General features: G+C 46.8%; 1 protein-coding gene across 1 annotated transcript; it reads right to left on the minus strand.

The window, feature by feature from the left end:
• Window positions 1-1,059: 1,059 nt before the first annotated feature.
• LOC311175380 (guanine nucleotide-binding protein G(I)/G(S)/G(O) subunit gamma-10-like) lies at window positions 1,060-1,522 on the minus strand (the record flags this gene model as incomplete). Its single annotated transcript, XM_084240259.1, has 2 exons — window positions 1,060-1,197; window positions 1,457-1,522. The coding sequence occupies 2 exons, from the start codon at window positions 1,520-1,522 to the stop codon at window positions 1,060-1,062; spliced, it is 204 nt and encodes a 67-aa protein (XP_084096385.1).
• Window positions 1,523-22,543: the final 21,021 nt, after the last annotated feature.

Raw genomic sequence — 22,543 nt, forward strand, 5'->3', positions numbered from 1 at the left:
TTGTTTTTAACCATTGCAATATCCTGTAGGTTATATTTTTAACATTTTTTAAAGACATGAAGTAATATTGTTTTTAAAGTACAACCACAACTATAAAATAGAGGCATTTAAAAAACAAAGATAACTCTGCTTCAAACACAGAAGGGGACAATCTTATATAAACATTATTCTTTTCAAACAAGTTTGCTAAGAAATATTTCCCATACTTAGTGTTAAAAATAAGAGAACCTCCTCATTTAGAAAAGTCCACCTATCATTTCATTAATACTTACTCTTCCCCTAATTTTACTTGCTTGTCTTCACTTAGAAATTGGGGCTTTTTTTTTTTAACTTTTTTTTTTTTTTTTGTGGGACCCTTGCCAGTGGCCGAGGATTGAACTGGCGCTGCAGAGGCTGCGGGCAGTCTCACAACCCAGCGCTCAACCGCTGCACCACCAGGGGAGGCCCTTCACTTAGAAATGAGGAAAGAACAAATTTTGTTATAATATAAAAATCTTACAACAAGTTACAAATATGCAGTTTTTTTTAAGTAAACAAAAATGTTTCCTTCCCAAAATATAAACCAGTAAATAAAATACATAATATTCCAGGTATAGAAACACCAGGAATTCGCTTATGAGAGAGGTGCATTTTGGTATATTTGATGATAAGGTATTTGTTTAAGTATAAAGTACTTTACCCACAAACCAGACCATTATTACTTAAAAGTCTATGGTTTCACCCAATTTCCTTATTTGAATAGAAACACATCAATTTCTGTAGAGTTTTGCTATAGGGCCACAGAACAGGTCTGAAACATCTAAGTTGCTTGGCTGGCCAAACATGTTTCCATGAGACTTGAAGGCTGGCATTCGTTGCATTGCTGTTGAAAGCATTCCTCAATGAACGTCTTCCATAAGTTTCCCCCAGGAGCTACATTTCTTCCTCCATTAAATCTCAGAGGTATGTTTTGAAAGCTTTTGGGAAAGAAATCACAGCTGGTGGTAGGAATGGAGCGTCTTCTCAGGGCAGTCACTGGTCCTCAGAGCAACAACCAAGCAGCAAATTACAGCTCAGTCTTCAGAGTAAAGCGCAGGATCTGGGCTCCAGGAAGGGGTTGCTTCCAGCTGGAACGATGACCAGCAGGGCGTTGTTGCAGGCGTTCTGCATGCAGTACTGTTGAAGCTCTGTTGCCGCCAGGGAGACCTTGGAAGTTCTCTGAACCCAATCATTTGGGTTTCTATGGAGGCTTTATTACATAGGTATGATGATTAAATCATTGGCCATTTGCAGTGGATTCAACCTCTAGCACCTCTCCCAGGTGGGTGAGAGGGGATTGCAAGTTTCAATGTTTTAATCACTTGGTTGGTTCTTCCAACAACCAGCCCACTCCAAAAGTTGCCTCATTAAATAACAAAACTCCTGTATCATCTCATAAGCAATTCCGTGGGTTTCAGGAGCTCTTGATTCGCTCCACGCCAGCCTCCAGCTTGAGCTGCCCCACCAGGTGCTGCAGGGTGTTCAGGCTGGCCCTGGAAGACATGGCCGTGCTGCTGGCTCCAAGGGGGTGAGATATTAGTTTTTTATAGCCAGTCAGTGACCAACCATGATTCAGGTAATCTGTCTCCAAAATCACACTTCTTAATTACATTTTGAAAATATATCTTTCAGGCCTCCCTGGTGGCACAAGGGGTTAAGAGGCAACCTATGAAGCTGTCTGCAGCCACTGCAGCACTAGTTCAATCCTTAGCCAGGGAGATACCCACATAGTGCAGCAGATCTCTCCTGTCTTGCCTGCTTCCCCCCTCAGCAGTGTACTTTGGTCAATCTGCCTGTTCTGTTCCCCACTGTGTTTCTGCTAAATCCTCTCACCCCCCACACCTCTGGTCTGTACCCCAGTTCTTGTATGCATAAATGAATAAATCTTTAAAAATAGCTGAATAAATAAATCTTAAAAAAATACATACATACATACATACATATACACATACATAAAATATATCTTTACTTCACCTCTTTGGGTTCTTCAGTTTCCATGTTTACAGTTGGGGGCTTTGTCTGTACAGTGGTATGCTGGTCAGTGTTTAACAACTAACTCTTTGTAAGGGGAGGGTCTCCCCTCCTTTGTAGGGAGAAGGTTAAGACTCTGTTTGGAGCAACTGCTGATTTCTGTGATGTATATATTCTACAGCAATAGACTGAATGCTACCAACATGAACATATGTTAGAAAGAGACGCGTAGTAGCAAGCCATTATCTTAATATGTTCTTATATGTATTTCATCATCCACACAAAGGAGACATAAATAACCTCAAGAATACTTAAGAGTAATGAGGAAGTGATGAAATTTTAACCTTTGTTTAAAATGTATTTAATTGTACCTTTATATAACTTGATTGTTAATAGTGGTTGAGTTGAACAACTGGCTCGCTAAACTCCTAAAAATTTAATAACTAAAAATATCTTAACTCCCAAGACTGTCACACAACTGGGTCTAACCCAAAGTGCCAGTATGTCTCTTATGTGAACTTGGATGAGCTATTTGATCTTGCTTGCCTCTGTTTCCTTACTTGTAAAATGAGACTAATAATAATGCCTACTTCATAGTGGAGTCCTGGAATTAAATACATAAAGTGCTTGGAATTGTACCTGGCAAAAGATAAGCACTGCATCAGTGCTACCTATTATTGCTGTCATTCTTCCAACTAATGGGCTAAAGGTATACCATTTTTAAAATTCAGAAGACTCAGAGCAGTTTGTCTTAACCCCTTTCAAACTCTGTAATAATGGCCCAGCCAGAACCAACTTCAAAGAAAGCAGATACAAAATGTGATTCATGTGGATATTACTTGCTTATAGCCAATACTTTCTGGACAGAATTACATTATTATAGAACGTGGTTCTCAAGGTAGCTGCATCATCAATAAATCTGAATAATTGAAACCAATTGAAATACAATGTGAAGGGCCTCCCCGGTGGTGCAGCGGTTGAGCGCTGGGTTGCGAAGCTGCCTGCAGCCTCTGCAGTGCAGGTTCGATCCCTGGCTGCTGGCGAGGGTCCCACCTGGCGCGCAGACCTCTCCTGCTGCCCGCTGCTCCCCTCAGCAGTGTACTTCGGTCCTTCTGCCTGTTCTGCTCCCCGCTCTGGCTCTGGTGAATTCTCTCACCCTCCCGCGCTTCTGACTGTACCCAGTGCTTGTATAAATAAACAAATAAATCTTTAAAAAAAAAAAAGAAATACAATGTGAACACTACAAAAATATCTTTTAACAATATTAAAGTTTTAAATAAAAATAGAATGATGGTTTGGAAAACAAGTTGCTCTCCTTTGGCTTCCACCCCTCCATGATGCTAGCATCAGACAAGAGTAAGGAATTAGATAGCCTAACCTGGCAGTGAAGGTGCTCAGGATTATTAATCCATCAGTAACACCTATATGACTTCAAACAAACAAGTTTCTTAACTTTGCTGCTAATGAATTTCCTCATCTATTGGAAGGGGATCTTTATAGCATCTCCCTCATGGCATTGTGGTGAGGATTACATAAGAGATGTTATGTGCTTAGCACAATGCTTGACACAGAAGACATGCTAAAATAAATATTAGCTTTTATCGTTATCATCATCACTGTGGGCCTTCTCATTGAGATAACTGCAAATGCATTTAACCAATTTTTTTTAAAGATTTATTTATTTATTTATTTATACAAGCACTGGGTACAGTCAGAAGTGCAGGAGGGTGAGAGAATTCACCAGAGCCACAGCAGGGAACAGAACAGGTAGACTGATGAAATACACTGCAGAGGGGAGCAGCGGGCATGGCAGGAGAGGTCCGTTGCGCCATGTGGGACCCTCACCAGCGGCTGGGGATCGAACTGGTGCTGCAGAGGCTGCGGGCAGCTTCGCAGCCCAGTGCCCAACCGCTGCGCCACGAGGGAAGGCCCTTAAGCAATTTTTTAAAAGATTTATTCTTTTATGCATAGAAGAACTGGGGTGTAGATCAGAGGTGCAAAGGGTGAGAGGATTCACCAGAGACAGAGTGGGGAACAGAACAGGCAGACTGATGAAATACACTGCTGAGGGGAGCAGCGGGCAAGACAGGAGAGGTCTGCTGCGCCATGTGGGGAAGCTCTCTGGTGGGGGATCAAACTCATGCCTTCTTTCTTTCCCTGAATGCTAATATTAATCCACAAGAATTTTGAGATGCTCCATAAGTAAGACGACCTTACAGCAATAGAGGCTAGACAATGGAGGAACTGATGTCTGACTCCTTTCTTGACCTTGGTCAGATAGGGAAATTAAATAAGCTTTAAAGCCAGGGTTTGTCATCCCTTAGCAACTGAGTGACATTTCTCAACATCTCACATGTCTTCATGAGCTATAAGAGTTAACAGTCTGCAAGATTTGCTGACCAACTGTAACATGCTAGTTTAAGGGAAATGGTACTTTTTAAAGCTCTGATTAATCTGGATTATATGTTACCATATCCAACACTTTTAAGACCAGAAGGGAGAAAGCAGCAAAGTCTAAGTGATGCATAAAACATCAGTATTCTTGGATTCGATTCTGCAATTTGGTCAATGCATGTGGCCATTCCATCCTGGGTAAAATAGGCCAGTGGCTTAGAGACTGAATCCTCCAGAATCCTAGAACTGCTCAGCTCACTTATGGTTCTGCAACCAGTATTTATTTCTCTTTTTTATACAACATGCAAGTGGTCCCTTTGAAAAAAAGCTTGAATGAATAGAGAATGACGCCAAACCTCAACAACCTTTTCCCTAAATGTCCAGACACACTTGGGGCCATCATTTACAGGTAAAAATTGCCAATAAAATCCAACAAAATCTTATCTAGGCCTTCCCAATGTTCCTCCCATTCTTAGGAAGCCACAAACCACAAGCTCTTGCAAGGTCAATCAAAAAGACAATGCCAATTTAGGCCTCCTAAGACCCAACTACCTCTTCTTTGACTAACAACAATCATGGAAGAAAAAATTTAAAGGTAATAAAAATTCCTTTCCAAACAGGTGAGTAATGGTTGAAATTAAAAAATCTGAATCATTTGCATCTTTATTTACATGGAGATCCAAATAAATAGCCAAATTAAGTGATTTTATTTATCATCTCCCTTCACACTTCTGCCCTTGGGTCTCACCCCTGTCCTTTGGAGAAATATGAAATAATGTATACATTCATTCATTCCTACAACAGAATTTCATGACTATCTTCCCTGAGCAACGCACTGTGTTACCAAGTGAGCAAGACACATATGGCTCTTATATTCTTGGAGCATCTGTCTGGAAAGGAGAGTGAGATTATGGAGGGATGTGTTACTGCATCAACATCTGGATTAAAAATGAGAATATGCTGACTGTGGTCTTGGACAGCATAAGTTCAGCATCATTTCAATATGAGAGCCTGTCAAGTATTTGAGAACACCTAAGTCATCCTTTCCTGTGTCATCTGGTCTCTCAACAATCCCAGTTCCATCAGTCATTACTAGATTTGGGTTAGGGCCTTTCATCATTCTGTTGGCACCATTTTGCCCATACAATGTAATTCCCAACCTCCCTCTTACATAAATGAAGACTGGAGCTAAGACATGTGCCAACCACAAGAGGAGCAGAATACTCACCCTTATGCTGGATACTTTACTCCTTTAACTTCAGCTAAGAAAATAAGGTTCGAAGCTCATGTTGAGCTTACAATCAACAGTAGATCTTAAGTTTACTTACGCTGCTATCCCTGACAGTCCCTTCCATACATTCATGCAGTTGTTCTGCATCTGAAATACTTTATACTTGCCATATATATTGATTTGTGTTAGTTATGGTTAATTATTCCTGTCTACTTAAGGCATTTTTGTATTTTGAGTGTGTCCTCTTTCAGATTTCTTATCTTCCTAAGTATCATGTTTTACACATAGAGGAAACGTGCCAACAGGCTCTCAGCAACCTGAAGACCACCCTTTGGGGACCTCTTACATTCCCCTGGTATTTTGTGTCTAACTTCATTACAACATTATACTGTTGCCTTATTGCTATTATATTTTTACATGTCTCTTTCGTCACTCAACTCTGAGCCTCCCTAAGAACAATGGCTTATCTATCTTTGTATCTCCAGCACTGAGCACAGTTCCTGACACATAGAATTTACTTAAAAGTAAAGCTGTTTATTTTGAGGCATGAGTGAGTGAATAAGCCATTCAATTAAATTATATCACCCAGGCTATGTTTCTCTATTTTAATCCCAAGGCTGCCATAAAGAACTTCATCAAATGCCTTATTGAAATGCAACTCTATAGCTGTGCCAACTCTGCTACCTTTCATTTTCCTTCCATTTTGAATAAAAGCCACTTTATTTCTCCGTGCCTCAGATTCCCCAAATGCATTCTGTCAAAGCTTATAAAGATTAATAAATGAAATAATATGTAAAAGTGTTTTACAAAACTGCAAAATGTGCAAATGTAAGATGTAAGCATTCTTTCATTCTAGGAACCTTATCAAAAAAAAAAAAAAAGGAAATATGTTTATTGACCTTGCAAGAGCTTGTGGTTTGTGGCTTCCATTTAGAGGCAGGAAGCAAGACCTCTGAAGAGAGTGGCAGGGAAAGGCCAAAGGACAGCCCTGCAGTCTCTATAGAAGGGCTCTGAGGGAACACTGATGCTGCCCATCCAGAGCCTACCCTCTTGGCTGGACTTTGGGGCATTTCCAAAGTCCATGTTGAAGGGTCCAGAGAGGGTTTCCTGCAGATCTTTTTTTTTTTTGAAGATTTATTTATTTATGCGTACAAGAACTGGGGTGCAGGCCAGAAGTGTTGGGGTTGAGAGGGTTGACCAGAGACAGAGGGGAGCAGAACAGGCAGACTGACTGAAATACACTGCTGAGGGGAGCAGTGGGCAAGACAGAAGAGGTCTGCTGCACCACGTGGGTTGCTACCTGGCTGGGGATCGAACTCATGCTGCAATAGCTGAAGACAGCTTCATAGGCTGATGCTTAACCCCTTGCGCCATTAGGGAGGCCCTGCAGATCTTACTTTGAGTGAACCTGTGAAACATTTTTAGGAGACCATGAAATTTTTTTGTGTGTGTTGAGGTGTTTGTTTTTTGGAAGGATCCCCTCTAAAGGTGTTACTACCATAGTACTCCCATCCTCAAGTACCCATAGTCAACCACATAGTCCACTGGGCTCCTCCACAATTTGTTCTTGCCTCTTCTGTCCCTCTCTAGATATTTCAGTTCTATCATGAGTTTTAAAGGGCTATTTTTTCAGTTTAGGCCATTAAAATGTATACCATGTGAATGGGGAAATTGTCCTTTGTCCTAGGAAAGAAGGAAGAGCAGCCTGGAAATAATCCTTACCCTGCTGAGTGGGCACCAGAACCTGCAGGGTAGCTGTTACAATTTTTTCCCCCTAAGATTTATTTATTTATTTATGCATACAAGAACTGGGGTACAGGCCAGAGGTGTGGGGGGTGAGAGGATTCACCAGAGACAGAGTGAGGAACAGAACAGGCAGATTGACTGAAATACACTGCTGAGGGGAGCAGCGGAGGATCAAACTCGCGCTGTGGTGGCTGCAGATAGCGTCACAGTATTGTGCTTAACCCCTTGGGCCACCAGGGAGGCCCTTGCTCTGCTACAACTTGATGTCGTCGTGAGAAACCAGCTGCTTGGCACTATTTATGGGCCTCACTTTTTCTGTCTGGGTATCTCACTGCCGTTGATATTATTGTCTTACTGAAGCTATAAAAACCATACCACATTGGGTAAAGCATCCATGTTGGAGGTAGGTCCTCCATTCACCTGTGTTTAGGAGTTTGGAAGCTAGGTTTCTTTGCCAGAGAATCCACTTGTCTAGCAGTCTGTCTCCTTCACTTCCAAAGAAGATAATTGTATTTAAGGACTTTTGAGAATAGAAAAGAAAATTTGCCTTTGCCAGAAGGAACCAATTTTATATAGAACCCCAAGCTGAGAGCCATATTTTATCATCAAATGGTCCAGCTTATCTATGAGATCACATCTTTCTTCTTTGTTATTGTACCCCCAGTAGGTTCTCAAGAAATATGTATTGATTATGGGAGGTGCCATTTTAGAATGATCACGATAGTTACGGAAGGCCTTGGCCGGATATTTAAAAAGATAATACCACCTCCCCAGGCCAGAGTTAAGATGGCAGAATAATGACAGTAGGAGTGACCAGAGCAGTTCACCAAGGATAAGTCGGATGGGAGCACCCAGGACCTGCATTCCTCCTTGAGAGTCTCTGGTCACAACCAGCCTCAGCTGACTGTAATAGGGGTGGAGGGACACTTACAGCACCTCTTAATGTGTGAAAAGGAAGTTACTACACTGTCCGGCTCAAGTGCTCACTAACAGAAACCCCGTGTTTTCAAAAGGAGGCAAGGATGAAGCCAGAGAAAGGAACTCAGGAATGGGGTTCCCCTGAATGGGGAAGGGGGACCAGCTGTAATTAGTGTCAGAAACCTAACTCTGAAAACTGTTCTTTCTACAACATATTTCTGAATGTTTTGTTTCCAACCTTCTGACTTTATTTTCTTTTTAAAAGGTTACTTTCAAAATTTTCTACCCTGTTGGCATAAACAGAGAGGAAAAGTTTTATGTCTTCAGGTGGTGTCTTCAGGCTGGAGGTGTCCCCAGGAAGGGAGTGGAGGTGACTCAGACAGGCTGGCCCAGCTGATCGCTGCCATAGGGCTTGCCCCCACTCAACCTGGAACCTACCTTAGGAGGCCACAGACACCCCTGACCTCCAGTTACCTCTTTCGGCTTCTTGCTGTTGGACTTGAGGAGGGGCTGAGATCCCCGGAAAGTGAAGGCTCATCCCCTTGGTGGCTGACCAGGCCTTGGACTGGGGGGCAGGGGGCTAGGGGCGGCGGGAAATGCTGGATCCTTCGGCACCTTCCCCTAGGCTGGAACACAAGAACCGGTTGCGCGTGGGGGTGTGTAACTGGATAAACTGGGTCCTTCCTTTCAGCACTGCGGAAGGACACCGACCAGATGCTTAGTTAGCACAGGGATTCCTGGAGGCATCCGGAGCGTTATGAGGGGAAATCGCGCCAAGAAGGGACGGTGGCCCGGCCCTGAAGCTGCTGCGGCTGGGGCCATGTGCGAAGCTGCACTTCCTCAGAGGTTTCCTCGGGAGATGGCGCCACAGCCCGCCGCAGCGCCGGGCCAGCCCGCCTTTCCCCTGCGGAGCTCCAGCGGTGCAACAGCAGTGCAAACACCAGGTGGAGTCGGTGGCCCCCGCGCTGGCCGCCGTCGGAACCCGCGAAGCGCTGCTCCCCTGGGGCTCTGAGCTGCTACACGTGGCGATCCAGGTTCCCGGAGCCGGACTCGGAACCCACCTACGGCTGCCCGCGCGCACAAAGCGAGCAAGGGTGTCCCTCGGCTCTCCCCACCTGCGCGCCCATCACCCGCTGTGATGACCCTAGTGTCATTTGTTGGGTCATGGTCTATAGGTGCCTCCCTAGGAGCACCCAGGGCAGGGACTGGGCTGGTGACAGGTAGGAGAAGAGGAATAAGCTGAGAGCCAGTTTCCCCAAGACTCTTCTCTCTGTCTTGGGGCCTCCCAAGTTCTTTCTCGGGGGTCACCAAACACCATAAAGATAAGGTCAGGTCTGCGCTCCTTAGCGATTCGCAGTTCGTAAGCACTAGACTGGTGAGTACTAGAAGATCTGCGGGTTTTGTTTGCTTGCTTGCTTGCGTGCGTGCGTGCGTGCATGGATCTCAGCCGCCTAGATCCGCAGTGACCACCTAGTTCGCAGAGTGGGTCTGGTTTCGCGCGTATTGTCGAAGGAGGAACCGTGCGGATAGCCGCGCGCTCGGCACAACTGCGCCTCTGGCTCTGGCAGGGGCTCTGGCCGATCAGGCTCGGCGCCCTTGTCCGCGATCCAGGAGTCTGGAAGCCGCGGTCGGCGGGAAGAGGACGCGCAGCCGGCACCGCCTAGGGAGCTGGGGCTGCCGCAACGCTGCGGTGCTGGACGCCGAGTCCGGGGAGGAAGGGACTCGGCGCGCAAGGGAGAGTTTCCGCAGATCCGGGAGAGGGCGGTATTCACCAACCCCTTCGCAGGAGTAACCGAGCTAATTGGGGATGGCTAGGGGTGGGGAATCTGCACACGTCTGGACGAAACAGTTAGGGCCTTCCTACCCCGGAAGGCTCGCATCTGGGGGCCGACTCCAGAGCTCAGGTCCCGGGACAAGAACGCGCGACCTATTTTTCCAGGCGCGGTGCCTCCTCCTCCCGCCACTCAGCCGCATTTCTGCACTCCCCAACCAAGGCTCAACCCTCGCCTGAAGGAGAGTAGCTGTCCGAGGGCTTGTGCAGCAGAAGCTTCGTGTTTTGCACCATTTTTCGCTACAGTTCTCTCCATCCAAATCGCAAAGCATTATTCTCCGCTGTATTTCTAGCTAACATTTAACGGTGGACAAGGGAATGTTGTTGCACGCGGGCTTCAACCTCAACCTGGGAGTCGGCGCTGTAAATAGGAGGCCCCGAATTCTTGGTTGGACCCTGGAAGCATCTCTGGGAACATTTGGGGTCAATCCCCCCAAGCAATCGTCCTGGCCCCATCCACCTTCCCTCCGTTGGGATGATTCAGGGTAGGATGAAATACCAGGTCTCCTAAATCGTTGATATCTTCGGGTCTGTAACAATTTTTGTTTCGCCTTTGAGCCCATCATCCATTCCTAACTGCCTAGTTATTTAATGGACGACCTCTGGGGTTACAGATATATATAGCGTTCGAGTGGCCTTTCTGAGAGAAATATCGTTCAAAGGCTACCGCCCCCACAAAAGACCGTCAATTATTTTATTGAGTCCTTTAAAAATAATTTTAGAAGTCTTTTACATGTTCTTGAAAATTTAGCTGTATGCATCGTTTTACTCAAGAATAGATAATTTCCATGTAGTCCCCAAATTGTCAACATGACCGAGGAGAACAGACCTGAGGACTTTTCAACCTTCAATAAAAAGAGGAGGACTTTATGACTGGGGTGAAAAGGGGCTGGTGAGCTAAGCCAATGAGGGCAGCAGGCCTTTACTATGTGTAAAAGCATTCAGACACATGGCGACCCTTTCGCAATAAAACTTTATTGATGATCGTTTGAAAGTTATGGCAACTCCAAGGTTATAAAACTTGTCATAAAATACCAAGCAGTCATTAGTTTACCTGACCTCATTTCAATATAAACTTCCACAAAACATTTTATTTTGTTCCTTCCTATAAGTGGGGAAAAGAAGTTGAAGAGGTTGGACACAGTGGCCATTATTGAGGACCCAAGATATGCAATTTGATGCTCTGACCTTAATCCATGCAAATAAAGCAGTGAAATTTACATTCTGTTCTTTTCTGCAAATATCATTGTACAAAAGATAATGATAGCAATGTTTGAGTCTGACTGTCCATTGTTAGCACATAACCTGAGTTCAAATTTGGATGGAGAGTTGCTCTTCTTTGCAAGATATCCTAAGACACTTTTAACAGTTGTTTTAGCTTATCTGCTCCCTAAACGATGCCTAAGAAATCTAAGAAGCATATAACTACACATTATTTGGCATATGACCTGATGAGCAAATTATTTAAAATATTTAATTGATATTTAGAGCTATTGCAAGGTCGGATGAAAGCTCAGTCCCCTCTCACCCTCCAATCATGAACTTGGAGGAACGCAGCTGCCATAATTGAGATCAGCACTTAGAACTGAACTGCAGCAAATCAAACGGAGTTCTCTCAAAATCGTCATCGTTTCTGGTACAACTGTATGTGTGCACTTAAACCACTGATGGAGAAAGAACAAAACAGTCAAAAAGCACTGATAATTCTGAGTAGCTTCTACCTGTGGAGGTTTCATGTGCCCCCAGTGCTGTATAACTAAGGTCAGTTTACCTGCTTTTAGGGCAAAGGGATTTGTGAGCAAGTACAGATGACAAAGGTTGACCTTGTGTTAGCTGCGTGCTAATTTCTCCCAATCAAGTAAAGGTCTGGATATACTTTTCACGGGTTGTTTAAAATATAAGCTTCAAGATAGATCCAGGCATATATACATTTATGGTGGTTTAGGAATCTAATATGAAGAACGCTAAACTGCCTTATGACCTCACTGGAACTCATCTTGGTAATGTTATGCTTAGTTTCCTGGTGTGCCTTAAAATATTTCAGGGATTTCATGGAATTTTAACTAGAAAAGAACATTTTTAAAATCAAAATCTTATGTAAAACTCTGCTTTCTTCTAGGAGTGTTTAAAGGTGTGTGTGTGTGTGTGTGTGTGTGTGTGTGTGTGTGTGTGAGAGAGAAAGTATTGTATCAGAGAAAGCAGTAGAGATGGTGTTCAAGGAAGTAAAAGATACAGTACTAAGTAAAAGGCAAATTTTCCTGGTGTCCTTAGTTTTCCCTAGTTGGTGGGTGTAAGCTGTAGTAATTTGAGTTACTATTTCATAGTCACTCAGGTTCTTAGGCACAGTGATGTTTTGCATCAAAAGAAAGAAAGAAAGAAAAGAAAAGAAAAAGATTCTGTGCTTCCCTGATTTAGCACTTCCAGGGAGGATGGGGCTGGGTTTGCAGACTTGTAACAGCTCGTAGCTGACCAGAGTATCTTTATCGGATTTTAGAAGCAAATATGGAATCTAAATTCAGCCCTTTGGGCTTGGGATATTTCTAAAAAGCTCATTCAGGGGTAAGTTGGTAAATTATTCTCATAATTGAGTCATTAATTTATTGAGATATGTACACAAACATTCATACAGACAAACATATTGATTACATTATAACAATAACAGCTGTGAGTTTAATTTATAATGTTTGTATCCCTCTGCTATTAATCCCATCATTCAGTATACTTTTCCTAGATGTAGAATGAGATGGAAGGAGGAGATACAGGAGAAAGATATCTTTATTTAACCAGTAACAAAAATATTTCATCTTTTCCCACCTTCCTTCTTCACCCTAAAAGAATCATTTAGACTCTTTACAATGATGGACAGTCATGAATGCTCTCCATTTAGTTCTATTTAAACACATTTACCAGGAAGACTTTATTAAAGAAGCATCTATTTGGATTCACCTTTCTGAACTCTCCCATGTATACTAGGAAAAGCATGGAAATTATCTAAGGATTTGAGAAATAATTCTTATGTCAGAAAGGTATAAAAGGACAGCATATCATGCACACTTGTTTTGCTTAAATTCTTTGTTCAGAGCTGTGCAGGTCATTAGGAAGCATTCCTAAGACACTCTGTACTCCAGATTTCATCCACACTTGCTTTCCTAGGTGATCTGGTTCATTAGGGCTTAACTACATGATGAGAAGTATGTCTTCAGGGGGGCCTAGAAATGTATTTGTTTGAAGATTTTGGACAGCAGGGTGATGCAATTGTGAAATCCTAAATTATGCCTTCAGTTCTTTGCAGATGGCATGGACTGACTGCATACCTTTACCATCATCATTTCTATTGACACAAGAAACTTTCTTATGAGGGAAAAAATGCAGCTTTTATGTAGCATCATCCAAGTGTAGTTATTCATTCCTTCTATATAATTCAATATATATTTTTACTGCAAGGGTATATTTCCCCCAATGAGACTAATTTGCTCTGGTAGAAATATCTCCACTGTACCTAATGCCTTTACTCCCAAACCCTGATGTGATTTAGCAGATCCATGATGAAGCAGACAGATCATGTGCATGTGTGGTCAGAAGCTGTGGTTCATCTTACACACTAACCCTCTAGTTTCTGTTTGCCTTTGGTGCCCTTTGACTTAGGGCACCCTTGAGAAACAGAAAGTCAGGTATTTTCCTTTCACATCTAAAATACAGACAAGACTGATTCTTTTTTTTTTTTTTTTTTTTTTATAGAGGCATGCTTTATTTATTTGTTTGCTGGTTTGTTTGTTTGTTTTGTTTATACATGCACTGGGTACAGTCAGAAGCACGGGAGGGTGAGAGAATTCACCAGAGCCAGAGCGGGGAGCAGAGCAGGCAGAAGGACCGAAGTACACCGCTGAGGGGAGCAGCGGGCGGCAGGAGAGGTCTGCACGCCATGTGGGACCCTCCTCTGGTGGCCGGGGAGCAGCCGGGGATCGAACCGGCGCCGCAGAGGCCGCGCGCAGCTTCGCAACCCAGCGCTCAACCGCTGCGCCACCGGGGAGGCCCCCAGACAAGACTGATTCTAAAGGAAAACTCATGCAGTTTTTGGTTGACCCTTCAATTGAAAGTGAACAATTTAGAGGACACTTTGGAAGTCATAATTTTGACATAACCTAGTAACATCTGAAGTCCCAGTACAGAACGGTGTTCTACTGTGTATTCTCCTCTTGGGAGAATGGATGGATACTTGCATTTAGTTCCAAAATTAAATTTGAGAAAATGATAACGAAATAGACCTATTCACATCAATTATCATTGGAAGACTTCATTTTATGTCAGAGTTGAAGAAATGCATAGAGCTAGTTTTGTTTGATAAAAACTTACTGGATTTAGTAACTGGAAGATTTAGGAGCTGCGTAGCATTTACTGCATGTCTTTATCTTATTTTGAGTTGGCATTTTGTTACTTACAAGTTAATTTGCTTTCCTTAATCTTTAAACCCATTTACCAATACAGCCAGTGCAGTATTTTCTCTTAGCCAGTAACCTCTGAAATCTACTGACATGAAACATTCAAACTGCAAGTGAAAAATCTGCCCAGTCAAGTGGCACTACAGCACTCTCTCTCTCTCTTTAATTACAGCAGCAGCAGTGCTTGGTTCCCGGAATGGTCTTGCTGGGGAGGCTTGTAAATGTACCTTGTATTATAAAGCTGGGCAGCAAGCATGATTTCTCCCAACTAAAAAGAATTTTAACTTTTCTATTTCCTGACTTTCAGGAGTTTAAATTTTTAGCCCTAAACTGGCATTATTGAAATTCTCTTTTTTTACATTGAGTAATGGGATCATTATTTCTCCCCCTACTAAAAGGGGTGTCTCCAAGAATGGAACCATGTGGCTAGGCAGACTGCAGCCCCAAAGGGAATTGTACAAGAATCAATTGCCCAGGCAATAAAAATTGCTAAGGGAACTTGTATTGTCAGTTCACCAGAACATCAGATTCATACGTCTGGTCCTGTTTAAAGGTGATAGTGGGCATGACCTTGACTTTCTATCCTTCTAAGAAGTGGCTCACTGTTCAGCCACTGTCATGAGCTAGTGTCTAGATCTTGCAGGAAACAGAGCCAGCCTTGTTCTTCCAACCATCTATCTATGCTGGGAGCCTGTCAAGTATAGCAGCTGCACCTTTGTAGGTTACACGTTGTATGCAAGACCCTGGTCCAGCATTTCTGGTGCTAACCTCTGGTTGTTGCAATCCCCTCTTCCCTACTGTAGCCATCTATCCCATGCTGGATTTTTGACAAAATCAAAATTGTAATGCCTTACTATGTAAGAACTGAAATATCACAGAACTGTAGGAATTGGTATAAAATACAAATGGTCTCTGGTATTGTTTAAAACCTATTTTTATTTTCCTGAATTCTCCCCTCAAAAAATTCTTTCACTTTTGTTTCTACTATGCCAATTCTTACTAAATATAATGAATTTTGTTAAAAGCTCTACAAAAATGATTTTTATTAATTGCACTACCAAAGTAGATCTATGTAATTAAGATATGTACTTAAATTTCTTTGTACATATTTTAAAACATTAAGTGGCCTTTAGGGGTGCAAATTCCTTTACAATATAAACAAATCTTTCAAAAATTTATTTTATCACAACTACACAAAGGACATAGATGTACTGAACAAAATCATTAGCACTTACTTGAGCTATCCTAAAAAAAGAAATAGGGTGAATTTATATTAATTTTAGAGAGTTTCATTTGAATGAAAAAGAAAGCAAGTCATAAAGACAGTATTTTTTTCTCTCAGGAAAAAGTAAACTCCATTTACTCTGCAAGGATGTATTACATTTTATCTCTCTGGATTTAGGAAAGAGTTAGAGCTCTTGAGAGGTTACTGGTTTTTTTTTGTTTTTGTTTTTTTACATTTTTTTTTCCCTTAGCCTGTATGTACCCACCAAAAACGACATTGCTGTGTCCCTCGGGCATTTTCCCCAGAACTACTTTCCAATCATGTCAGCGGAGAGGTGGTTACATCCTGTGTTCCCACTGGCTCAGACTCACGGCTAGTCTCAAATGCCAGCGCTACTGCGAAGGAGGTGGGAGACAAGCTCTTTCGCTGGAGGAGGTAGGAGTAGAATTTTTAGATTGACAGGAACTCAGCTCTTGCACAAGAAGAGAATGCTGGACCGGGTAAGTGGGCCTCTTGGGGTGGACAGCCTTGGAGCTGAGGGGCTTACCTGAGCCTGCGAGGGCGGCACCCAACCAAGATAAAGACAGACGAGTGTCTTAGGACCCTGGCTCCTCAGGTCCAGGCTGCAAGAACACAGCCAGATTCTTCCTGGCCTGCACTGCTCATGTAATCCCAGCCAAGACACGGGCCACCAGATCTGGTCCGGATTGAAGTTTCTGTCTGAAACCTGAAAACACCAGCGTGGGATTTCTCAGTCTAGGGCCGCGTCCCTGACCCAGACCGTTGCCCCTCCCCAGGCCCACCCAAGGGACTAGCACCTAACAAATTCTACACTGGTTGAGCAGCTGGGGAGCATTTTCCCAAGCCAGTAGAGGGGCACTTTCCCTACTCCTAATAATTTCACAGCTCTTTTTTTCTCCATACGCCGCCTCTCTCAGCATGCGCTGAAATCCCCTTGTCATTATTAGTATTTTTTAATGAGATGATTTATTTCACCGCTATATCCGGGATAAAGAAAAGAGTTGAGCCAGACTCCAAGATGCACCCCAGAGCAAGGAAAACGTAGCTGTAGTCGGAATTCGTGGCTCGCTGCCACGTGCACGTCGGAGCCACTTGGGTTCAGCTAGCTGTGTTAATTATGCGTTCTAACTTCATTGCAACTCTGCCCCTCCCTGACTGCGCCCACTATAGTGGTCTTAAACAGAAATACCCACACCTTGAATCCTCAAGAAAGACAGGAAGATTTCTCTGCCTGTGGGTTGTACGCTGAGAGCACACGGGAGCCAGATGGGCAGGACCCGACACTCATGAAAAAATACCTGATTCTTCCCCAACCTCTCCCTGTCCTTTGGTGACGGCTCTCCCGGGGACGCTCTGTATCCTCAAGGTCGCTGCGGTCCACGCCTCAGGCACCAGCATGGTCCGGGCAGGAGGGAACAGCGCACACTGCCAGAGTCCGATCTCGGTGTCACCGGGGCAGTTCCTCAGCGTGAAGGCTGTGCCCCTAGAGAGGAGACACAGCAGGCCCTCTTTGCTGCAGGTTCGCAGTGAGGCCCTGGGCTGGTTTCTCTCCCCTTAGCCGCGGTGGTGGGGTATCCACATTCCGTGAAGACACCTGCGAATGGGGGCTTCTCTTTGGGCTTCAGCAAGAGCTATTCCTGAAGAACAGAGAAATGGGGAGAGCAACGACTCTTGTGGAATGATGAGATTCAGACCCGACGTAATTAATCGTGTGATCTCACCTAATCTAAGAACCATGTGTGTTCTTATTTAAGCCAAGCCTCTGTTTTATCTGTTGTAAAGCGGGAAAGATAATAACCTAATTTGTAAGATTTGCAAATAGTAGGATGAACTAGTTAAGGGTGGAACTATCACTCCCCTTCCTGGCGCGGGTTCTTTTTGCAGTTTCGGGCTATGAGGCTCTAGAGCAACCACAACACGCAGCCCTTGGTCCTGAATAACCCTTGGGAACCGCGAAAGCTTCCAGCCCCGCAGCGTGCAGAAGATCGGCGTTCTTTCAATCACGAAATGACTCACGCTGGGGTTTGCCTTGGAACATGGTGGAGAAAAGTACAGGGGCTTGGGGTTCTGTAGAAAAATTAAGGTGGAGGAGAAATTGGAAGGGGAACTAAAATTTTAGGGTTATCCAAATTCTGGATTTGCATAGGCCTTTAAAAAAAAAAAAATTACTCCGGGAGGGCGATCAAATCTAACACCTACAGGTGGCGCTGCGACAGGGTAACTGGACCGCGGAACTGGGGAAAATTCCCGGTGGTTCGGACCCTAACACTGTTCCAGCCGCAGTTCCTGGTTGCTGGTTTTGTTGGGCTGGGGAGGGTAGCGAAGGACGTGCAGCAACAACCTTCGCTCTCGGGATCCACCTAGGGGTGGTCACTGCTGGGGTTCGTCCGGACTACAGGTTGGAAATCCAACTCCTCGAAGCCACCGGACAGGCCCACCACTCTACCCACAGGTCGCCTGCGAGGACTCGAGGGGCAGCGCAGGACCCGGGCGCGATCGCGGGGCCCAGTGGCACCCACAATCAGTTGGGACAGCGAAGCGAGCAAAGCCAGGCTCTGAGCATCACTGACCATGGGAGCAACGTTCGTGCTTAGCCAGACTGTTGGTTCGAAGGGATCTTCCGGAGCCTCGAATCCTGCAGGCAACCCCAACCTCGACATATAGCTGCACTCTGCATAACCTAGACCACTGTTTGCCCCCACCCATCGCATCATGACTTTGCATTTACTTGAGAATCAAAATCAAGACTTAGAGGCGCGGCCTCCTTGGCGTTCATCTTTTCCAGACAGCCCTTAGGCCAATCGGGTCTTCTGAAGGAAGTCGCCCCTCTACCTTCCCACGGACGCCGCGCTTAGTCTTTAAGCACCCCGCAACCCCGAGTCCCCCTCTAGTCGCCGAACCTCGAGACTTCTGCAGGGGCTTGGACCCAGGCGGGGCAAAATCCCACCTCCTCTGGCCCAGGCTGAGCCGGGCCTCCCCAAGCGGTCCTCCCTGTGCCCCCGCCTCCAGCCAGAATCCCATCTTTGATGGCACTCGCCGTCCTGCAACCACCACTTTTGCCCCTTGCACAAAAATGTGTTCTCTTTCATTTGTGGGTTTAATAAACAAACCTAACCATATCACATGGGGCTCCGCGCCGTCCTTCTGAAAGCAATTCTGCTGTTGAAAACTGAAAAATGGGTGTAATTTGCGTTCAGAAAGTGATGTTAGGGTCATGGCAATTTTCCGGGCCATTATTTATTTTTACTTTAAAGTCTTTAGGGAAGATTTGCTTCTATGCTCGGAAACCTTCCAAAGTGAGGGTACCAGCACCCCCACTCGCCTGCCTTCACCGCGCGGGAGGGGGAGGGGTGGGGAACAATTACTGAGTGACACTAATATGGGGAAACTGAAAAGAAATGTCGATTGTTTTTATTGTAACAGAAGGAGTGAGCAAACAGAAAAACCAACCCGGGTGATCGGAAACAGGCAGGCGGAGAATTAAAAGCGGGTTTCTGAAGACCACAGGCCCCTCCCCTGCCCTCGGAAGGAGACAGCGGAGCGCAGCGCTCGCAGCCCCGGGGGTCGGTCCCTCGGCCCGACAGCGCTGGGACCCGCGGCCGCGGCCCCGCCGCGCGCAGGGAGGGAGAGTCGCCCTCGGAGCAGAAAGGTCTTTGGTCGCGAGAATCGTCGAGGGCAGGCGGAGCCCGCGGGGAGGCTTTGGCGACCCTCGGAGCTGCGGGCCGGCTCCGCTCGCGGGCCCTGCGGCCTCTGCTGGGGCCGGCGCGTCCCGAGGCTCCCGCAGCCGGCGAAGTCGGGGCTGGCAGGTCAGTGCGCGAGCTCCCCTCCCCGCCCCGGGCCCCGCGGGGGCCCGGGGGGGGGGCTGTCTCTCCCTCACCCCTGTTCCCCTCTAGCCACCGCCCCCGACCCCGCCCGCGGCTCCACGCGCGGCCCCCGCGCAGCCCGCAGCTGGCGGACCCGCCCTCGCCTCGGGCGCCCGGCGAGCTTCCGGCTGCCACGTGCGGCCACTGCGGCCGGCGGCCCAGCGGGAGGAGGCGCGGTCGCTGACCCCGCGAGGCCCGGCCGGGACGGGGGCGGATCGGGGTTTGAACCCGCGGCCCGGGCGCTGGCAGCGCAGCTTGGCGAGGACTGGAGAGACCCGGTCTCTTTTTCTGTCTCCACCGCGCGAAATCCTGAACTTACCCTGGGAGAGGTGTTCCCGGGGGTAGCCGGATCCGAGAACTCGCCTCTGCAGGGCTGGAGAAGCCACTGTGCTCTGAGAAGCCGACCCGGAGCTCAGACGCTGGCTGCCTCTCGCCCCCCGGTCCCGGGAACGCCGTGGGCTGGGCGCGAGGCGGGTGCAGCCGCCAGGGCCTCGCCGGGGGCTGCTGTTCCGAGCACCGGAGAAGGTGGAGGACTCTGCTTCTTAGTGTTCTCGGCCAGCGCTGCACTTGGTGCTCGCAGCTGCGAATAGCAGCCCCCTCTCCTGCACGCACACACTCCCCTCGCGCTGCATCCCCGGTTCGCAGTCGTCGCTGACCTGCAGGCTCCGGGAAGCCGACGCTGGGCGGAGCAGCCCCGGCAGGCGCGGGTCGGGTTTGGAGAGTTGGGGTGTGATTGGGGGTGGCCTCTGGCCCCCTGCACAGCCTGTAACGGCCGGGTCCACCTCGGCAGCCCCCACCCCCACCCCCGGTGCCCCCAGCCTTCTGTCAGACACCCTAGGGCAGCCTCGGAGGGAACTGGATTCCGGTTCCTTTGCTGCGGCTGCGTCTCTCCTGAGACCCTGCCGGTGCCGGGAGCGCGACGCCGCAGGTGACCGCCGGCGGCACTGGGACAGCTGACAGATTTATGAAGACTTTACAGCATCTGGCTTGAGCCCCGCAGGCAAGGGCTGGAGCCCAGCCGAAAAGGCGCAGTGCGACCTAAAATTCCCCCCAACCTCGTACCCCGGCCAAGTAGCCTCTGGAGTACCCGACGCTGGCTCCCCACGGGAGGGTGCGCACATCTGTCGCCCGCAGCCAGAGCAGAAAGACTTCTCCCCAAGCAGAATGCCCCCTCTTTCACACCCTCCAGCCCGACCAGCTTCCAGTCTCCCACTGAGTAAATATTTACCCAGAGAACTGGTCGCCCCTCAGAGGAGGCCACAACAGCGCCCTGGGAAGGGTTTTTGGCTTCTTCGCGGCCTGTGTCAGCTGCAGGCCTTACTGGCTGTGTTTTGGTTATGGTCTTAAATTTCTTTTAGTCGAAATTCTTCCGATCTCTGTGTGATCTCCCGGGTCCAGAGCGAGCAATAACCAGGGGGCGCTGACCCCTGCTGACCCTTGCTCTTTCTCGCAGCAGCCCTGCATTTCTATGCCCACCATTGAGACTTACTGGCCCTTAGTCTCCCCTCCTGCCTTCCACCCCACCCCCATCTCTCGGTCTCTCTTCCTCTATCCATCTTTCTCTTGGTCAGGTCGGGTCACTTCTCCTTGGGGCTCAGAGGGTAGTCTGCTACTTGACCGTAGCCTCAGCGTGCATCCTGGGGAGTGTTCAGAATCAGCCTCTTCCTTTAGGATCTCACTGCCTCTGTCAGTTCCCTGAAGCTTGAGCTTCTCTCGTTCGCGGGGGCCCCAGCCTTAGTTTGTTGTGGATACGTGGTGCACCCAAACATCCAGAGTTTTTCATGCGCTCTTGGGAGAGCGCTAAATAGAGAGAGAGCTCACCTTAGGCACCTGATGAGGCCGGCGGGGTTGGAAGAGGGGTGAAGCAGAGGGTCCACCACAGCTAAGAGAGAGCGCGGCGGGCCGTGCACCTCCGCGGCCGCGCACCTCCACGGCCAAGCCCAGCAGGTGGAAATGGAGAGATGGCAACCCACCTGGGCGAGACCGAGGGAGACGTGAGGCAGGTGAAGAAATTGGGGGCGAATGAGAGGGAGTTGTGTTTTAGATTCACTTAATCAGAACTCTAAACAATACGAGTCTCTAACTGGGCTGGTGCTGTAGAACCGCGAAAGTCCTCACAGAGCAAGCACATGACCCACATGGGCCACTGGTGGAAAAGCCAAAATTTACCCACATCGCCGCCCTGCAGAGTCGCAGGAGCGCTCCACGCGCGCAGACCGGCTGAGCACAGAGTGCAGAGGTCGCTACTCAGTGAGAAAGTCTGTTGGAGGAGGGGACAGGGGGATTCTTGTTCGAGATGTCCAGCAGTCCATTCTTTCACAAAAGCCTAAGGCATAGTTTTAATGTCCCCCCTCAGATACTGCAGTCTCAGCTAATTTGCACCTCAGAACTAAGGAATAGCTGCTTTTAAAATCTTAGATTCCCAAAGGACCCCCACTTTGTAAAACTCCAGGAGGCCCCACCCAACAGGTATTGGGAGTCAGGCCAGGGTGAAATTGCTAGCAAGTCAGATTTAGAAATTTCAGACACTTGAAACAAACAAAAAAGGCAGACAATTTCAATTACTTCTAGTTGTGAGATATTTTCTTTTCACAAAAAAAGGATTGAGAAGAATTGAGAGTTTGATGTATTTTTAATCTTTCAAATACTTCCTACTTAATTTGAACTTAGAGATTACCCTCCCTGCAGAAGTGTGAGGTCCTGGAGAACATTGTTCATTTTTAAAAAATACCGATGATCATTAGTTTGCCCTGGGTTTTTGTCACTTACTGGCGGGGGATCTGAATCCAGTCGGCTTCGTTGTGTGTAGACCAGAGCTGCACAATCCCTCGGGACTGTGGAAGGATCAGCCCGGATCCTGTGTGCACAAGAAGGACCGTTTTATCT

Source organism: Talpa europaea, assembly GCF_964194135.1.
Source record: "Talpa europaea genome assembly, chromosome: 8".
Classification (NCBI taxonomy): Eukaryota; Metazoa; Chordata; class Mammalia; order Eulipotyphla; family Talpidae; genus Talpa; species Talpa europaea.